This window comes from Phyllopteryx taeniolatus, chromosome 17 (assembly GCF_024500385.1).
Source record: "Phyllopteryx taeniolatus isolate TA_2022b chromosome 17, UOR_Ptae_1.2, whole genome shotgun sequence".
Taxonomy (NCBI): Eukaryota; Metazoa; Chordata; class Actinopteri; order Syngnathiformes; family Syngnathidae; genus Phyllopteryx; species Phyllopteryx taeniolatus.
Window position 1 is genome coordinate 10,490,754 of NC_084518.1, and position 18,519 is coordinate 10,509,272.

At 42.2% G+C, this 18,519-nt stretch overlaps 2 protein-coding genes across 2 annotated transcripts in view; one reads left to right on the forward strand and one right to left on the reverse strand.

Annotated features, from left to right (window-relative positions):
- Window positions 1–2,232: 2,232 nt before the first annotated feature.
- si:dkey-251i10.1 (uncharacterized protein LOC100038774 homolog) lies at window positions 2,233–4,836 on the reverse strand. The gene is made up of 4 exons (XM_061751927.1): window positions 4,625–4,836; window positions 3,356–3,842; window positions 3,137–3,277; window positions 2,233–3,054 (listed from the first exon to the last, which is right to left on the reverse strand). Exons 1-4 carry the CDS (start codon window positions 4,733–4,735, stop codon window positions 2,897–2,899), a joined length of 897 nt encoding a protein of 298 aa, XP_061607911.1. The 5' UTR covers window positions 4,736–4,836; the 3' UTR covers window positions 2,233–2,896.
- A 9,277-nt stretch (window positions 4,837–14,113) lies between these two features.
- LOC133467621 (GDNF family receptor alpha-4-like) overlaps window positions 14,114–18,519 on the forward strand; it is a 55,752-nt gene continuing 51,346 nt past the window's right edge. The window contains exons 1-2 of the mRNA XM_061752677.1: window positions 14,114–14,135; window positions 14,653–15,033. Coding sequence (XP_061608661.1) covers window positions 14,114–14,135; window positions 14,653–15,033 — 403 coding nt within the window. The remainder of the gene's footprint in view (window positions 14,136–14,652; window positions 15,034–18,519) is intronic.

An 18,519-nucleotide genomic window follows, 5' to 3' on the forward strand; every position in this document is an offset into this window, starting at 1 on the left:
ATACCTCAAGAACTTAGTGTGTCTGAAAAGTTCCAGGACTAGTGTCACAAAAGACATATTTCAAATCCAAACTTCAAACTACATATTTTTTTCCCCTTCAAAGTAATCCACCTGGAGTCTAACACACCTTCTCAGCCTCATCTGCCACACCTTCATGCACTCCTGGAAGGACTCTTCTGGGACCCTCTGCAGCTCTGTCATCAAGGCCATCTTGGATGTCGCCCACGTCTTCAAAACAGGTCCCCTTGAGCTTGGGAAACATCCATCCATTTTCTGAGCCGCTTCTCCTCACTAGGGTCGCGGGCGTGCTGGAGCCTATCCCAGCTATCATCGGGCAGGAGGCGGGGTACACCCTGAACTGGTTGCCAGCCAATTGCAGGGCACATACAAACAAACAACATTCGCACTCACATTCACACCTACGGGCAATTTAGAGTCCCCAATTAATGCATGTTTTTTGGGATGTGGGAGGTAACCGGAGTGCCCGGAGAAAACCCACGCAGGCACGGGTAGAACATGCAAACTCCACACAGGCGGGGCCGGGGATTGAATCCCGGTCCTCAGAACTGTGAGGCAGACGCTCTAACCAGTATCCACCGTGCTCCATTTTGTTTTTCCTGTTTCCCAAGGGAAAAAAAAAAAAAACAGGAAAAAAAAAATGGAGCCAGGTGGCGCCGGCACGGTGGACAACTGGTTAGAGCATCTGCCTCGAGCATCTGCCTCACAGTTCCGAGGACCGGGATTCAATCCCCGGCCCCGCCTGTGTGGAGTTTGCATGTTCTCCCCATGCCTGCGTAGGTTTTCTCCGGGCACTCCGGTTTCCTCCCACATCCCAAAAACATGCATGGTAGGTTAATTGATAACTCTAAATTGCCCGTAGGTGTGAATGTGAGTGCAAATTGTTGTTTATGTGTGTTCTGCGATTGGCTGGCAACCAGTTCAGGGTGTAACCCGCCTCCTGCCCAATGATAGCTGGGATAGGCTCCAGCACGCCCGCGACCCTAGTGAGGAGAAGCGGCTCAGAAAATGGATGGATGGATGGACGGAAGGATGGATGGAGACAGGTTGGGTGAGTAGGGTAGGGAGGTTGCTCAAGAGATGCTCAGGGCATTGTCAGCAGGGCCATTGTCATGGTGAAGCGTCCACAACTCACATCTTCTCACGCACTGAACAAAGCAAAGGCCACAGGTTTTCTTTGGAGATGTGCTGGGTGAGCATCTGATCTACATTGAAGTCGAAAACTTCGGGTTTGAAATATATCTTTTGTGGCGCTGGTCCTGTAGCTCTCCACGAAAACACAAAAACAAGCGGTTCTTTGTAATGGCCTTTTATTGCTTTAACATATCTTTATCCTCACACATCTCACACCGTGTGTACCTTGTCTATGAATTAACATTGTGCAAAACCTAATCAGGTGTGCAATACATTATAAATGGGACACACTCACACAAACATTGTCAATATAAATACTGCACAGTTACGACAGATAAATTACTCCTTGGGCGCTTGCCGTGAAAAAGAGTTTGAAGGCCAGTAATTTTCTTTAAAGCCTATTATCACCCATTTTCTTCAGATGTCAACGAAACATTTAGTGCACCAGAAAGCATTATCATAAAAAGCTACATACATGCAAACTAGTTGTTGTTGACGTCCCTCTAACTATGCCGTAATAGCAACACAAGGAAATATTTGGTCCGGACATAAAGGTAACAATGACATTCTGTCAATTAAAATTCTAACGCATACATTGACATCAAATTATTTATTAATTTACCATATGAAATTACAACCCAAGATATGACTTAACTAATGCAACTAGCCTCTTTGTTTAAATTTTGTTTTGGGGGGGCCTAAGCCGCGTTAGTTTTAATTTCTAAATACCCAGGAAGCATCTATTTCCAAGCTATAAGCGTACTTTATAAACGTGTAGACGGCTTAAAGAAACTCGCCATGAGTGTTATGAAACGAACCCGGAAGCAAGTACGGAATTGCAGAGGGCTCATTTGTTACCCTTTGGCGCCCTCTACCGTCATACATTCCGCGTTCTCCACAAGACAAGTTTCACCAATGTTGTCCAACTATTAATTTTTGCGTCACCACCACCACCCGCGAAAGAAATAATTTGCTTCCCTTTCACAGTTCTATGCGTCTTTATATGAACGTGTCATGTGTCAGTATTGGGGTTTATATAAACTAGTTTAAGTGATTGTCATCCAGAAGAAAATACACAGATTTGTATGAGAAACATGACTTTAATGTTCCAATAAACCACTGAAATGTCAAATAAGGTCAATCATTTACCGGTGGTACCAAAAGTTAACCAAAATAGTATCGCTGAACATATATCTAAAGTTTCTGCCAAAACAAAAAAGCAAGCATAAAATGCAGCCTGCTAACCACAAAATTGTGTTTTGTTTAACAGTTTACAAATGGAGAAACAAATAGTTACAAGGTTCTACTGTACTGTACCGAGCAGGAAGCCTAGCAGTGAACACAAACAGGGAGGCTCAGGAGGAGATAAGCGTGACTAAATATAGCAGTTGGGTGTAATCCACTTTTTCATGATCCAGTGTACTCATGCTATGACAGTGGAGGAAATGAGTGGACAGCCATATTTGTAGTTTGTTCCCCAGAATGGATTTATTTGAGTTGGGACCATACAAACCTAGTGAATAACAAGGAGGTATTATACTTGTTGAAGGAATGACATTGGTAAAGATGGGGTGCGGAACGTTTAAAATCAAGATGCAATACGTACAGCCATTACCCACAGCTAAGTGGAGAGGACACTATAGTTTTGTTCCCATAAATAAGGCAGAATGCAGAGTCCATAAGAAATGGAAAGTTATTACATTTAGCCGAATTGGACAGTGAGGTGACGTGACATATTTTTTTTTTAGATGACCTTCTTCAGCTCATCGTACAACACCAGCACGAAAGCGCCGCCCATGCCTCGCAGCACGTTGGACCACGCGCCCTTAAAGAAGGCCTTACCACCCTCATCGCGGGCAATCTTACGCCAGCAGTCGATGGTGCCGCTGTACATGATGTCAGCTGAGCGGGGCGATAGAGAATGAAGCGTTAAGTCGGGCCGGCGTCGATCAACTTTAAACCCATTGAATGTTAATCAACTCACCTCCTTTGCGTCCAGACTGCATCATCATACGTCTACGGACAGTGTCAAAGGGGTAGGAGGTCAGGCCGGCGACGGCTGTCACAGACTGGGCGATCATCCAGCTTACAAGAATGTGAGTGTTCTTGGGGTCAGGCAACATACCTGTGAGCAACAGAACACGCATTAGTTACGGAGCCTTCCGTCTAACAGAAAAATGAGTCTCAAAAGCGCATGCGCTACCCTTAGCGGTGTCGTAGATGCCAAAGTAAGCAGCCCTGTAGATGATGATCCCCTGCACGGACACATTGAAGCCTTGATACAAGCCTCGCAGACCGTCAGACTTGGAGATCTTGACCAAGCAGTCACCGAGACCGTTGAACTCCCTCCCGGCGCCGGGCTTTCCGACGTCGGCGGCCAGACGGGTACGGGCGAAGTCGAGGGGGTACACGAAGCACAGGGAGGTGGCTCCGGCGGCTCCGCCTGATGCCAAGTTGCCGGCGAAGTACCTCCAGAACTGAGCGCGCTTGTCGACACCGTCCAGGAAGATCTTCTTGTACTTGTCCTTGAAAGCGAAGTTGAGGGCCTGGGTGGGGAAATACCTGATGACATTGGCAAGGTTACCTCTCCAGAAGGAGAGGAAGCCCTGCTCCTTGGGGATACGGACGACACAGTCCACAATTCCCTTATACTGCTTATCTGCGGTGATCTGCTTGCTGGCATGTTGCACCTGGGACGAGGGGGAAAGAGAAAGACAAAGAAGTTATATAACAGCAAAGCCAATTAGGTGAAGCACATGTGACACATCACAAGGTTATGACCTTGGTGCCTATTAAATCTTCACTTTTTACACTTTTCAAATAATTACTCACTATGATCAGCTCAATAGCAAACTAAGGCTGCATGCCGCTGGAATACAAGTTGTGATAACATGACATGACCAAGTCTAAATAAACGTTTGTGGGCGAAAATGACTATTACTGACTTGTTTATTGAAAAAAAAATAAAAAAATGGGTAACTAAAATCATGTAGAACTTGTCGACCCGGTCGCCAGAGAACAGAGAACTAGCAGCCATTTCACAAGCCACTTTCTACATTAGCATACGGTTTAATTACAAGAGCGTATAAAAAGAAAACGTGTAAACGAAATGTTATGAGCTCAATAGGTAATTTCGTTGTATGGACATTTGTACATTGTGTCCCGATGCCACGCGAGTGTGTTTGTCCTTTGTTAGCAACGCCGGCTAAGGTTAACGTGTAGGAGAGCTAGCATTAGCAGCCGGCTCGTGTAGGTCATTCCCAATACCGTGATGACCTTACATCCTTTCACCATCCGCACACTTAAAACACACCACACAAGCTGTAGACTGGTTTACTCGAGAGAAAGTCTGGGTGGTCAACAGTCTATCGGTGAGAAACGCTCTCTGCCGCATTTAGCAAGTTGGCACAAGCGAGGAAGCTAATGAGCTAGCGTCAAAAGCAGATTTTTTTTCCCGGAAGACGCTTTTCACCTGAAGGAGAAGCTTCACTCTCTCGATGGGTGCGACGGCTGTTTTGGAGATGGCTGCGGAGATGCCACCGGCCAAGAAGTCCTTGGCAAAAGAGATAGCTGTCTCACTCATGGTGCGATGTTCTTGACGTGCCTTTCAGATAACCAGTATAATGCGGATTCACCCCGTTGCCCTTTACGGCTATGGCCTGCACCGACGAAATGGCCGATTGGAAAGCCGCGTTGCGGATTTATCTTAAACGATAACTCGCGATACGAAGCGAGAAGTGCGTGTGATGTCACACACGATGGTTCCTGCGTACGTCCTCCTCCAATAGTGACGTGTCCTAGACGTATGTGGATTAGACACCTCATTGAGTGCGGTGGCTGGTTAATGTAATACGTCAGCGTATCCGCCGTATTGGATGAGGCAGTTTACTCCGTAAACTAATGGAAGTATGCAAGTAAATGCTTCATAAAGCTACGTAACTTCATAACGCGACAACCTACAAAGTGCACAAAGTTAAAGCTTGCTGTTATCCTCTCATGTTCAATAAAACAACCATTTTGGAAGGATGTACATCTTTGTATCACTATAATCGCATTCCTTTCTACCCTTTCAAGGGATCATGCAACATTTGGATTCATTCTACAAAACACCCGAAGATTGCTGGGATAGGCTCCAGCCCGCCCGCGATCCTAGTGAAGATAAGCGGTACAGAAAATGGATGGATGGAACAATTATATTTAAGTGATTTTATTTTTAGATTTGGTGATTTATATCAATTTAATAACTAATAGTGACAGTCACAAGAGAAAGTCTGTTATTCATTATTCAGTCATAGTATTAGCGACAAAGCCAATCAATTCTGATCTCAAAATGAAATCAAAAGTAAAGTAATTGTAATAGTAATAGTCGTAATCTCATTAGATCTAGTTTTACAGTAAGTATGAAACGGTTGGTACATCTCCAGGCAAAAAAATGGATGAGACGCCCACTTTTCCACATCAAATATGGTGGCTACGTTGACGTACGACGTAGCGCCCAAGACGCTGTTTATATTTTCCTCTGTTTCTTCTGTTTATGTTGGACCGGACACTGTCCTTTTCTGTTCTACAATCTCATTTATTAACACAGACATACGTATGGGGCATGATTTTTTTTTATTTATTATTTTTTTTCATTCAATACGGATGTTTATTTCTAGTCTTATTTGATATCCGTTTTAGGGCCAGTGAGCCTACACGTTTCAATGAACCAGTAATCAGTGAGGGTGTCGTTGTTGGCTGTATATGTCATTATGTGTTTGCACGTGACTCTTTGGCAGCATAAGGTTACTGAATTTCAGAGAAGTGTCACCTTCACAGTGTTCTTGAGTACCACTCCACTGTCATGTCTGCACGCATGCCGGAACACAGTCAGGGACATTCTGTGTTCATGCATGCGCTTTTTGAAGCAAGCAAATTAAGTAACAGTATGAGAACCACCGATATTCACCACAACAATACCAGTCTTGAGATAACTGGAATGAGGTTAGCTGTCAATTCTACCTCAACCGAGGCAGGCACAATACAGTTGGATTCGGCCGAGGTGTGTGTCCTTGTGGAAACCCTATCACCTTGGCTGGACAGACCATGACAATGTTGAACAAATGTTGCATTTGTGCCAAAATGCCACTAGATCTGGCAGTACATACACTGCATCTCTATCTGAAACAGAAAACAAAAATGTTTTAAGTGTAAAATTACTCAAGATTAGAATGTATTTATGAATGTATAAGATCAATCAAATGTTCAAATGATGCATGCCCTGTACAATTCTGCATACAGTATGTTCAAAAGGGGCTCAATCTCACCTCCTCCTGACCTGCCTGTGGTGTTGATTTCTACAGACCAAATATGGTTCCACACACTATTGCGGGCTACTGTGATATTCTAATTTTAGTTAGAAATCCAAGATATTTGATTATATCTATTATGTATACAGTATTTATTTCATCTGTCCCGGTTGCAATTCGGTTGTAGTGGAACCTTATAAATTATGGTAAAGTCGATTGGATCATTTACTGAAGAGGCTTCCACAAAGCATACATGCAAATAAGAAAAATCCAAATACATTTTTCTCATCAACTTCACTAATAACTATGGAGCCCTAGATATGACAAGGGGAGATGTTTTTATTTGATTTTTTATTTTTTTCCCCCCGAGAAATAACAAAATGCTACTTCGTGGCCACAAAATACTAATTTGTGGTGAAAAAGTAGATATAATCTGCACACAAAATACACATTAATAATATTAATATCATTCTAGAACAGTTGGGTAAGCAAATTGAGTGCATCCTCACTAGAAACAAGAGTCTGTATTGTATTTTTTAAAATTTTATTATTATCATTATTGTTTTTTGGGGCAAAGGTGCGTTCAATTTGCTTACCCAGGCATGTAAGTTGTTCATGGGAATGATATATACCCAAAATATAGTATTTCACACAAACAGAAGCGTCACAATAGTGCAAGCAACCCAGAAAATTGTCCCTGAGCTGAAGGGGGCCCTGAATCAGAATCAGAATCATCTTTGCCAAGTATGTCCAAAAAAACACAGAAGGAATTTGCCTCCGGTAGTTGGAGCCGGAGGCGGCACGGTGGGCGACTGGTTAGAGCGTCAGCCTCACAGTTCTGAGGACCGGGATTCAATCAATCAGCTTGCGGGGATCGCCGCTTGTAATTGGTCAGCGATTGGAATGCATGCCAGACTGATTTAGAGTCGTTAGCGCTAAACTGTTTTTCCAACTTTGCTGAATAGTTTCTCTTTGGAATGTCAATTTCTTTAGTCAGCAGGCTTCTGATATGCGTCCTCCTTAGCTTGGCGAAGCTGCTTAAGTTTGGCAGTGAACCACGGCTTGTTGTTGTTGAAAGTGCGAAATGACTTTATTGGTACACACAGATCTTCACAGAAACTGATATAGGATGTGACAGTGTCCCTATATTCATCCAGGCTGCCAGCTGAATTTTCAAAGACACTCCAGTCTGTGCAGTCTAAACAGCTTTGACATTCCATTTTTGCTTCATTGGTCCACTTTTTCACTGTTTTCACTGTAGGCTTCGCGCATTTAAGTTCTTGCCTGTACGTCGGTATTAAATGAATTAAGCAGTGATCAGACGAGCCCAGGGCTGCACGAGGTATAGCACGTTATGCGTTTTTTACCGTAGTATAGCAGTGGTCTAAAATGTTATTTTCCCTGGTCGGACAGTCGATGTGCTGCTTGTATTTAAGGAGTTTGTGGTTGAGTTTAGCTTTGTTAAAGTGGGAAAACAGTTGACATCGGCCTATATTAATGACAAAACAAAACAAAGGCAGTGCTTCAGACACTGCAACAACAATGTCGGCAATCCGGTGCAGGACCCTTGTTGCTGGCTGGTGACTAGTAGGGTGCCCCGAGAGATGGCTGATAATGGTCCATATCAACGACACAACTGAATGCCCGCCCCCCCCCCCCCCAGACACTGCAATGTCACGTCAGGATTCAACAAAATAGCAGACAGCAGACAAGCCAATACATTTATTGTGACATCACAATACAGTATATGCTTTCCATTTTTTTTTTAAAACTTGGGTTTGTTTTTAGAATTTTTCAAATTTTTCAAATTTAAAGGGACAGGCAGTTTTCAAACTGCTAGAAATATTTGAATGTATCTTAATTCCATTTCATTTTGCACACTATTAGAATGATTAGGGCACACTAGTACAACAACTGCATGTTACTACTGAGGCAAAACTACGTGTAGGCATTTTGGTACGAGTAGTAGGGTCCAGGAGGCTACTAAACTATCTTAAACTGCATCTCAAGTTGATCGAATAAATGCTCAAACAGGTTGCATGACGTAAACTCTCAAAAGTGATGTGTGGCCTGCATAACCATGATGTAATGCACAATATTGGCCACCTGAGGACAGTGTAGTGATATCATAGAATCGCGCCGTTGAAAAGGACACAGCTCTTCTTAGATTTAATGAGCGTCTTGAATGCAATGTAAATAATTTGGGTGGTTTTGTGCCAATATGAGTGGACATGAGGTGTGATAATGGCATGATCTAAACTTTAATTTTGGTTGGTGTACTGTTTTATGGTCATCTTAGTTTATTTCCTGCTGCCACTTGGGCATCCAATTCAGCAGGATATGCAAATGGTGCTCTAATGTTTTACCATTCTTATTAATGTAATCTCAGTGAGGTCACACACTGCTTTAAAATTCCTCTTGTCGTTCAATGACAAGTAATTCCATACCAGTGAAATCCTTAAAACATGAACACACATTAAAGAACCACACAGGCTTTTATTTATTTTTTAACCACACGTGACATGACACATGATAAACCTTTCTGCTGCAATGGGATCAACCGATCAAATCCGTTTGTGGTGTTTATTTGTTTCGCTCAACCTTTGATAAACTATTTCATCTTATCCAATTCCAACTGGCTGCACAATTATTTTCTTCTTAGGTGAGCAAAATGAAAAATAAGTCAATATTTACAGCACAGTGCAATTCTCTTTGCGTGATGACAAAAAGCTCACCATCCCACAGGCTGACTGCAGCAGTGGGAAAAGGGAAGATTTCACAGTCCCAATCCTGCTGCAAGCTGATATGAAAGCGCCCCGTCTGCAGGGTGCCTCCCAGTGAGGCAGGCCAGACCAGAAACAGGTTTCATTTACATTTAACCATTAACATCACCCACCAGCCCTATGAAATGCAGGACATGACAAGTCAGTATTTAACAACTATTTACTTAGCACCAAATAACGAGGTTGCTCAGAATTAAAGGACTTGATTTATTTTTTATTTTTGTTAACAGTTTTTGTTACAATGTTCACAGTTTGTGTTTGATGTTGTGTTGCTGAGATTATGTCATTCAATTTCAGGTTGATAAAATAAAGAAACTGTAATTAAGTAACTTCACCACTAGGTAGAGTTAGTATACATTAAATTCGCTTTCATCAACTTGCATATTGGAATTAACAAGACAAGATGAAACAATATTACCATCCATCCATTTTCTTTACTGCTTATCCTCACTAGGGCTGCGGGCTGCTGGAGCCTATCCCAGCTATCTTCGGGCGGGAGGCGGGGTACACCCTGAACCGGTCGCCAGCCAATCGCAGGGCACATAGAAACAAACAACCATTTGCACTCACATTCACACCTACAGGCAATTTAGATTTTACCTTTTAATTTAATTTTAATTTAACTATTTAATCTATGTTCTCGTTTAACGTTTTCACATTACGTATATATATATGTATTATTTTGAACAAAATATAGACAATTGGGTTTACATCTGCTCGCACAGTGCAATGTATGAGAAGATAGTCCACCTTAATGAATGGTTTTACAAAAGCATATGTGATTAAGGAGGTAAACAAGTAAAAGAGGAACTGTTTTTAATTACCTTTATTTACTTATATTTACAATTGTTAAAAAAAATACTCTTGTCTGATGACATTAAAAAAAACACAACAAAAAAACCCTAAGCATTATATTATGTTACCTATACTGGATGCACCGATTTAAGTTTGTTCACATTTACTATAGTTTCTATTTTTACAGACAATAGACCATTGGACTTTAATGTGCTTGTTTATTGGAATTACTGAAGGAAAAAGTATCCAAAAGCTGTGAAGTGGGATACAGGATGGTTGTCTACAATCATACATTTGCTGTGCAGTAGCTTTAGCAGGGACGCCCTGACTTCCCTCTCCCCACCCATTTCATCCAGCTCTTCCGGGGGGATCCCGAGGCGTTCCCAAGGCCAGCCGAAGGATGTAGTCTCTCCAGCGTGTCCTGGGTCGTCCCCGGGGTCTCCTCCCGGGGGGACGTGCCCAGAACACCTCACCAGGGAGGCGTCCGGGAGGCATCCGAATCAGATGCCCCAGCCACCTCATCTGGCTCCTCTCGATGTGGAGGAGCAGCGACTCTACTCTGAGATCCTCCCGGATGATCGAACTTCTCACCCTATCTCTAAGGGAGAGACCCTGCGGAGGAAACTCATTTCCGCCGCTTGTATCCGGGATCTTGTTCTTTTGGTCACAACCCACAGCTCGTGACCATAGGTGAGGGTAGGAACGTAGATCGACCGGTAAATCGAGAGCTTCACCTTTCGGCTTACCTCCTTCTTTACCACAACGGATCGATACAAAGTCCGGACAGGTATTATATTTAAAGCAATTTGATAATTGTGCTTTCTTCTACTTGATCATTTGCTTACATGATACAATCCACAAGATATTACGCTTTAATAATAAACCCAACAGCAGTACCATGTAACTAACAAATGCCCACGTAAATCGGAGTAAATCATTACATTTCCAAAACAAAGACAAATGTACTACGTGGGCTTGCATATATACGGTGGATATAAAAAGTCTACACACCCCTCTTCAAATGCCAGGTTTTTTAAATATTAAAAACAATTACACCAAAATAAATCATTTCAAAACCTTTTCCACCATTAATGTGAAATATAACCTGTACAACTCCACAAGAAAATATATTTTTGACAGGAGAACTAAAATTAAACAACTGGGATAATGTGGTTGCACCAAGTGTGCACACCCTCGACGTGGTTTTGTTTAGAATTAACCAATCACATTGCAACTCATGTTAAAAGGGAGTCAGAACACACCTGCCATCATTTATAGTGCCTTTGATTAACCCCAAATAAATTTCAGCTGTTCTAATAGGCTTTTCCAAAAATGTGCTTTGCTTCCCAGCAGAAGCCTGAAGGTTTTGTGCTAAAGACGGCCCCAAATCAGGACTTTTCGCACGTAGGTGTGGTGTTCTTTTGGTGATGATCAGTGTTGTCTTTGCGGCAGACATATGTTTTGGAATTATGGCCAAAACGTTCAAAATTGGTTTAAAATTTTTTGAAAAGCACACTTGAAATCTTCCAATTGCATGTGAGAAAATATTATATATTACGATGAAACCAGTATCTACAGTCCAGATGCAATGTTTTGAGGAGGTTTCGAACGGCGTGAAATGAAGTACATAGTTAGCCCACAGCACAAAAGCATGCTCAATTACCACTAAACGTACTGTTTTTCGTTTGATTTATGGCCTAGAAGATTTTTTCATAGAAAGATTTACTACTGCATTCCCATAGGTTTGTGTTACGCTACGAGTCTATGACTTCGGTAAAAAATGTACAACTTCACCATAGGAATGGAACCCAACCAAGGAAACCCTGTTATTAAATTACCACATTTGCTATGTTATTATTTCTAACAAAAAACATCAAATTTTGCTTTAATTCATCCATCCATCCATCCATTTTCTGAGCCGCTTCTCCTCACTAGGGTCGAGGGCATGCTGGAGCCCATCCCAGCTGTCATCGGGCAGGAGGCAGGGTACACCCTGAAATGGTTGCCAGCCAATCGCAGGGCACACAGAAACAAACAACCATTCACACTCACAGTCACAGTCATGCCTACGGGCAATTTAGAGTCTCCAATTATGCATGTTTTTGGGATGTGGGAGGAACCCGGAGAAAACCCACGCAGGCACAGGGAGAAGATGCAAACTCCACACAGGCGGGGCCGGGGATTGAACCCGGGTCCTCAGAACTGTGAGTCTGACGCTCTAACCAGTCGTCCACCGTGCCGCCGCTTTAGTTCATATAGGACAAAATCTAGAAGATGTCGGGTGATATACAATGCCTTGAGAAAGTATTTGCCAACCCAAGTGCACTTCAGCTTGAGGTCACAAACTAATGGCCGAACATTCTCCTTCAGGATTTTCTGGTAAAAAGCAGAATTCATGGTTTCATCAAGCACAGCAAGTCGTCCAGGTCCTGAAATAGTGAAGCAGTCCCAGACCTTCACACTACCACCACCATGTTTGACTGTTGGTAGGATGTTCATTTTCTGAAATGCTGTGTTACATTTATGCCAGATGTAATGAGACACACATTTCCCAAAAAGTTCGAGTTGTGACTCATCCAGTCCATAAAATATTCTCCCCAAAGTCTTGGAAGTCATTTAGATGTTTTTTAAACTTGAGTTATATTTGTGTGATAGTTACATTTGTTTGATGATCTTAAACATTAAAGTTGGGAAACTATGCAAAAAAAAGAGAATTTGAGAGGGGGGTTTTCCTGGCACTGTACAATGCATTAAGAAAGCATTCTCAGCGCTCCACATTATGTCACTCCCTTATTCCAAAATGGAATTAATTAACTTTTATTCCTCAGAATTCGGCGGCACGGTGGCCGACTGGTTAGAGCGTCAGCCTCACAGTTCTGAGGTGCGGGGTTCAATCCCCGTCCCCGCCTGTGTGGAGTTTGCATGTTCTTCCCGTGCCTGCGTGGGTTTTCTCCAGGCACTCCGGTTTCCTCCCACATCCCAAAAACATGCATGAATTGGACACTCTAAATTGCCCGTAGGTGTGACTGTGAGTGCGAATGGTTGTTTGTTTCTATGTGCCCTGCGATTGGCTGGCAACCAGTTCAGGGTGTACCCCGCCTCCTGCCCGATGACAGCTGGGATGGGCTCCAGCACGCCCGCGACCCTAGTGAGGAGAAGCGGCTCAGATAATGGATGGATGGATTCCTCAGAATTCTACACAATTATTATTAATTAAAATCATACATAAATAAGTATTCACAACCTTTGCGATGAAGCATAAAACGGAGCTCTGGTGCCTCCTGTTTCCACTGATCATGCTTGAGATGTTTCTAGAGCTTAATTGCAGTCTGCCTGTGGTGAATTCACGTCACAATTCTCAGCTCCACGTCACAATTCCTGGCTCTCCCCCACACACGAAGACTTTTGGTCGTGAATATTGAACATGTTCATTAATTAAGATTGTCGGCCCTGACCTGTTTTGGACCCTAAAATTTGGACGAATCCACTCTTAACACACGTCAGACCGAAGGACAATCTTATACGATAATCTTGACATGTTCAGATCAGACAAAGACATTGTCTGGCGTTGACGTGCTTGGTCGGGAAGGGGCAAAATTGGCACCAAAACGGCCCGATTGTCTTTATGTGTGTACCAGGCCTAAGGCACCATTTTGTGGAATTGAGGAGCTGCATTTAGACAAAAGTAATACTTTGCTGCCATCTTGTGGCACAGGTACCTTGACTTATGAGTGTCCCAATTTACAAGTTTCTCCAGTTATGAGACGTGGCTTGGTCAATTCTTTGATTTGTGTTGCAAGTCAAAATTTTAGGTGTAAGCCAGCTTCTGATATGCCACCGTTGGAGTGAAGTGTAAAAAATGTTAAGCGCAATTAAGGTTCTGCAATGCCCTTGCATGGATGTCTGCTTCTGACAAAACAAAATATATAATATATTTATGCTTGGATATGATACCTTTCCATTAAATTATCCTAAATTTCCAGTTAAATTCCCCTGGAAAGTTTTCAATTTGAAAAACAGTGCTCTCCCTCGTCGAGAGGGACAGGGACCAGGCCCTGCCGTGATTAGCAAAAATTCACGATTAATTGCCTGTAGATGCCACAAGATGGTGGCAAAGGTTTGCTACGCTCCTCAACCCAACACAGTTCCTTGGCAACAAGATGGCACAAAAGAAATACTTATTTTAGGCGGGGCTTTTGGCCTGAGCACAAAATCAGCGAATAGGTGAGTTCTTCAGCGAATACGCGAGAATATGCGAGTGGCAAATTTCCCAGCATAAATTTCCATTTACCATAAACTTCCACCCCTTTGTAACCCTATCTTCAACTAAGCATTTCGATTTGAAATGACTGTAGAAGTAAAGTCATACCAATAATAATAACAATAGCCTAGAGAAATACGGGACGTGTTTAGGATCTACTCCCCCCTTCCTTGTCATGGAGCACCCACTGCTGTCCATCATGTCCTGTCCGCGCACACAGCTGTTCCCCCGCAGGAACCATTAGCAGCAGCGTTTGGGATTATTCCTCCTGTTCCAGGGGCCAATCACGTGACCCCTAAAATAACAGGAGACGCGAGCTTTGCGTGTTCTCACTCCTCCGAGCGGACAACTGTGGAGCCACACATATGAGCAGTTGTGAGTGGAGCACAGGGACCTCTTTTGGACATTTCAATTGGACGTGAGAGACGGAGATGGCGCTGCAAAGCTCGCGAGAACTCGCGCGTCGCCTCCAGTAGCGCGCACGGTCGCTACTTGCTGAGTCGCGTCCGTGGTGTTGTTGTTGGCCAACTTTTGCGCATCTCTTACCTGGTCCTCCGATCGGGGCGAGCGCGTGTGGGCGCATCCTCATCGTCACCTTCCTCACGGGACGGGAGGCTTGCATGTGGAAGCAGCAGACGGCTCTGTGAGCTGCTGCCAGCCGGGTGCCACTTTGACAGTCCCCCTCTGCAAAAGTGTCCCATGTCCGCGCACAGGATGATGTTCATCGGACTCCTGCTTCAGGTCTTCTCCCACGGTAACCATCTTATTTGACAGATGCTTTTGTGTCCTCAATACAGTTGAAATAATCACTTCAACATTTGCACGTAAATGTTTGCCTTACAAGTGTGCTGTTATTCCACTTTGATTAGTGAAACAGATGCATGTAATTGCCATAAGTTAAGTGATGGATGCATTGCACGTCATTTTAAAAATAGTCATAATTTTCCCTGTTCATTGTTTAAAGCTATTTATAAAGTTTAGGATTATGAAAGTGCACTATCTATCTATCTATCTATCTATCTATCTATCTATCTATCTATCTATCTATCTATCTATCTATCTATCTATCTATCTATCTATCTATCTATCTATCTATCTATCTTGTTTATTAGTGTAGCCTATCACTGTTTGCATAATATTACAGAACAATGTTAAAACGTTACATTTTTTCCGAGAGGCACATTATGTAAAATATTGTTTTGGACCTGGCAGCATGTTAAAAATCATTTGAAGAGAATTGGGAAATTTGGCAAGACCTACTTAGCTACCTTGGATTACTAAAATTGCAACACTGACTGTAAGTGCTATTTTATGACGAGAGTCATTTAGAACTGCTGCTATCTGCATTCTTGCAAATGCATCATGTGAATGCGGTTGGTGAAAGATGCTTTTAAAAGGGGGGTGTAAAGGGGAAAGGGAAGCATTTGCCAAGAGTAAAATTGACTCTCTTGCACATGCAAACACCATTGGTAAAGAAAAATCACATCATGGCATCAGCTATGCAGCTATTTATCTGTATTACACCGACTATATGCACTTCTACAGTAGCCCAGGTTGGAGTGGAACCTTTCGGCTGGGAAAATGATCCCATTAACTCCATTTGCAATTAATTTCCAAGGCAGCATAATTTACATGTGGATGACATCATGGGTTCAGTCTTTCTTCTTTCTTTGGACACGTTCCAAAAAGGGGTTGGTGGGGGGTGTTCATCCTGCACATATTGATTGGACTGTCCCGTATCATGGAGACATCTCACTTATCTGGTGTTCCCCTTTAAGAGGAGGCTTTTCTTTCCATTAGCACATGTGTAAATCAGTGACATGGTACATAACATGTACATTAGATGGTGATTGGGGAGAAGATTTCATATGATGTCAGAAATTGCAGGATTCACCACTTAATGGCAGTAAAATAGGAGACCACTTTATGAGACGTCATCATTTGGGGCACTTGGCTTGATTACATTTGACAAATACTGTAAGATAAAAGGTATTTTAAAAAGGAGACTGCAATATCATTATTTTTGAGCTGCGATATAAAATGAATTTGGATGAATCCACTTCTATTGGCACCATTGCTGAAAAATATACCAGTTCAAATCCTCAAGTCGATAAAATTGTTGTGGCTGAAAAGCAGTACTCCAGTGGACCATAAATTAGTGTTGCTCTGCAATATTAATACAAAAAATTGTGTTATTTTGCTTTATTGGTATTCTTCATCGCTCAAGGCGAGCAGACACATTAATTTCATGAGGTTTTGTGTGTGTGTGTGTGCGCCCGCGCGAGTGTCTTGTCCCCAGGCTGTGCAGCCACATACCTTCTTATGAAAGACACATACATTTCTCATAACGTTTCTTTATTGACCAGATGATCTGCACAGAAATCAGTTGGTTCTGATAATTTCATCTCTTTTTGGACAATGTTGTGTCAGGCTGCTAATAACATTATCCAAAAAGTGTGCATGTGCTTTATGCCACTTTTTCTATCACCTTCATCCTGTGTGTCGGACACCTCCCTTTAAGGCCTCTAAGCACTTATTTTCAACATGTTATAAAGATAAGATTATAGGAAATTGAATTGTTTGTTTAAAATAGACAATTAGTGTCATTGCGCCCAAGCGGAACACACTCAGTAAACATGGCAGACATGCTGCACTTTTTTGGAAACAAATTCAAGGATCTGTCAAAAACGTTTCCAAAATTACAAAGGAGTCCGGATCAAAGTGTTATTATTTAATGTATCATTCTGATTTAAAATAACCCCAGCATTTATTTAAGTGCATATGGCGCATAATAATTGTCCAGAGGTTCTTTCAAGCGCTATTAAACGGTGATCTCTGTCATCGTAAATAGAAATTGTCAACGATAGACTTTCATGCCTACTTTAAAAATAAATCATCTGATTTGAAATTTCCTTCACAGGTATTAGAGAAAACAGTAGAAGAGATGGAGCGGTGAAATCACATTTCATGCAATGTTATTTTTAGATTTGAATACATTTGGCCGTGTACAACTCTGTCACCTTAACAATGGCAGTGTGGCGCTTTAGAGGGAGCCTTTCCCAAAATGTCTGTCATCGGTGACAAGCTACAGAGCTGCGGGCGAAAGCTCGCCAAAGTCGTCATTAAAGTGTCTATTCAAGATCGAAGGAGGAGGAGGAGGCGGATTGCACCTGTCTGTACACAGCAGATGCAGCCTTTGCGCTCTCCCCTATGGAAACAACATTCAAATTTCACAATAGCTGCGGGCCTGTATTCTATGCAGCAAGGAAAACACAATTGACCACATTTTAAAACCTCCCAACTGTGTATCGTTCGCATAAATTACATTTTCTTTTATTCGCAATGGAAAGGTGTGTTTAAAATGATGTCTGTGCATGCATTGCTAGGCAAATCAATTGGAAGCCAGTCATTGTTAAATGACATTAAAGCTGACTTTGACCCCTGTGCTGCAAAGCCCTTGTGGATTATTCACATGACCTGAGGTGTGAGATGGAGTGTGGCTATTTTGGTTCTTCATTTAGTGGATGCTGATTGTGGCGTAACACCATTGTCATGAATTTCCCGGAGCTCATTTCAGTCAGCGTAAAGTTATATACAGTGTACTGTATATATATATATATATATATATATATATATATATATATATATATATATAAACTGCTCATCTCTTTTATTTGTGACTATTTAATACATGACAATGCCGCACATTGTTCTCGCTGTACTCTTCTTGTCTTTCTAAACTGTGTACCCACAACTATGTATGTATGTTTTGGCCGACTGCACACAAAGATTGAACTGGCAGCACGCCCACTGGACATCACCAAGATGAGAGAAAATAAAAAAGAGCCTCATCATTTCAAGCGTCTGATGTCGTAAAAAGATCATTTGGATTATAATGCTTGTATCGAGAAAACAAAATTGCCACACGCAACTTAATTTGTGGATGACAGTGGTATTTAATTGACTTGTCACATCTAAAGTGGGGTACACACATACTGACAATCGGGCTATATTTGAGCATTTCCCTCAGTTTGATCAAACTCAGTGAATACTTTTTTTTTTGAAAAAAAATTGTTGGATGTCTCGAAAAGACTATCCTAAAAGATTATCCTGTGGTGTACGGTCTGCACAGAAATCAGTGGGTGCTGACAATTGTGTTAAACCTGTTCAATATTTTGGTTATGTTGAGTATTTGTATGACTGTAATGTCTCACAAATTCTACCCCACAATAAAAATGAA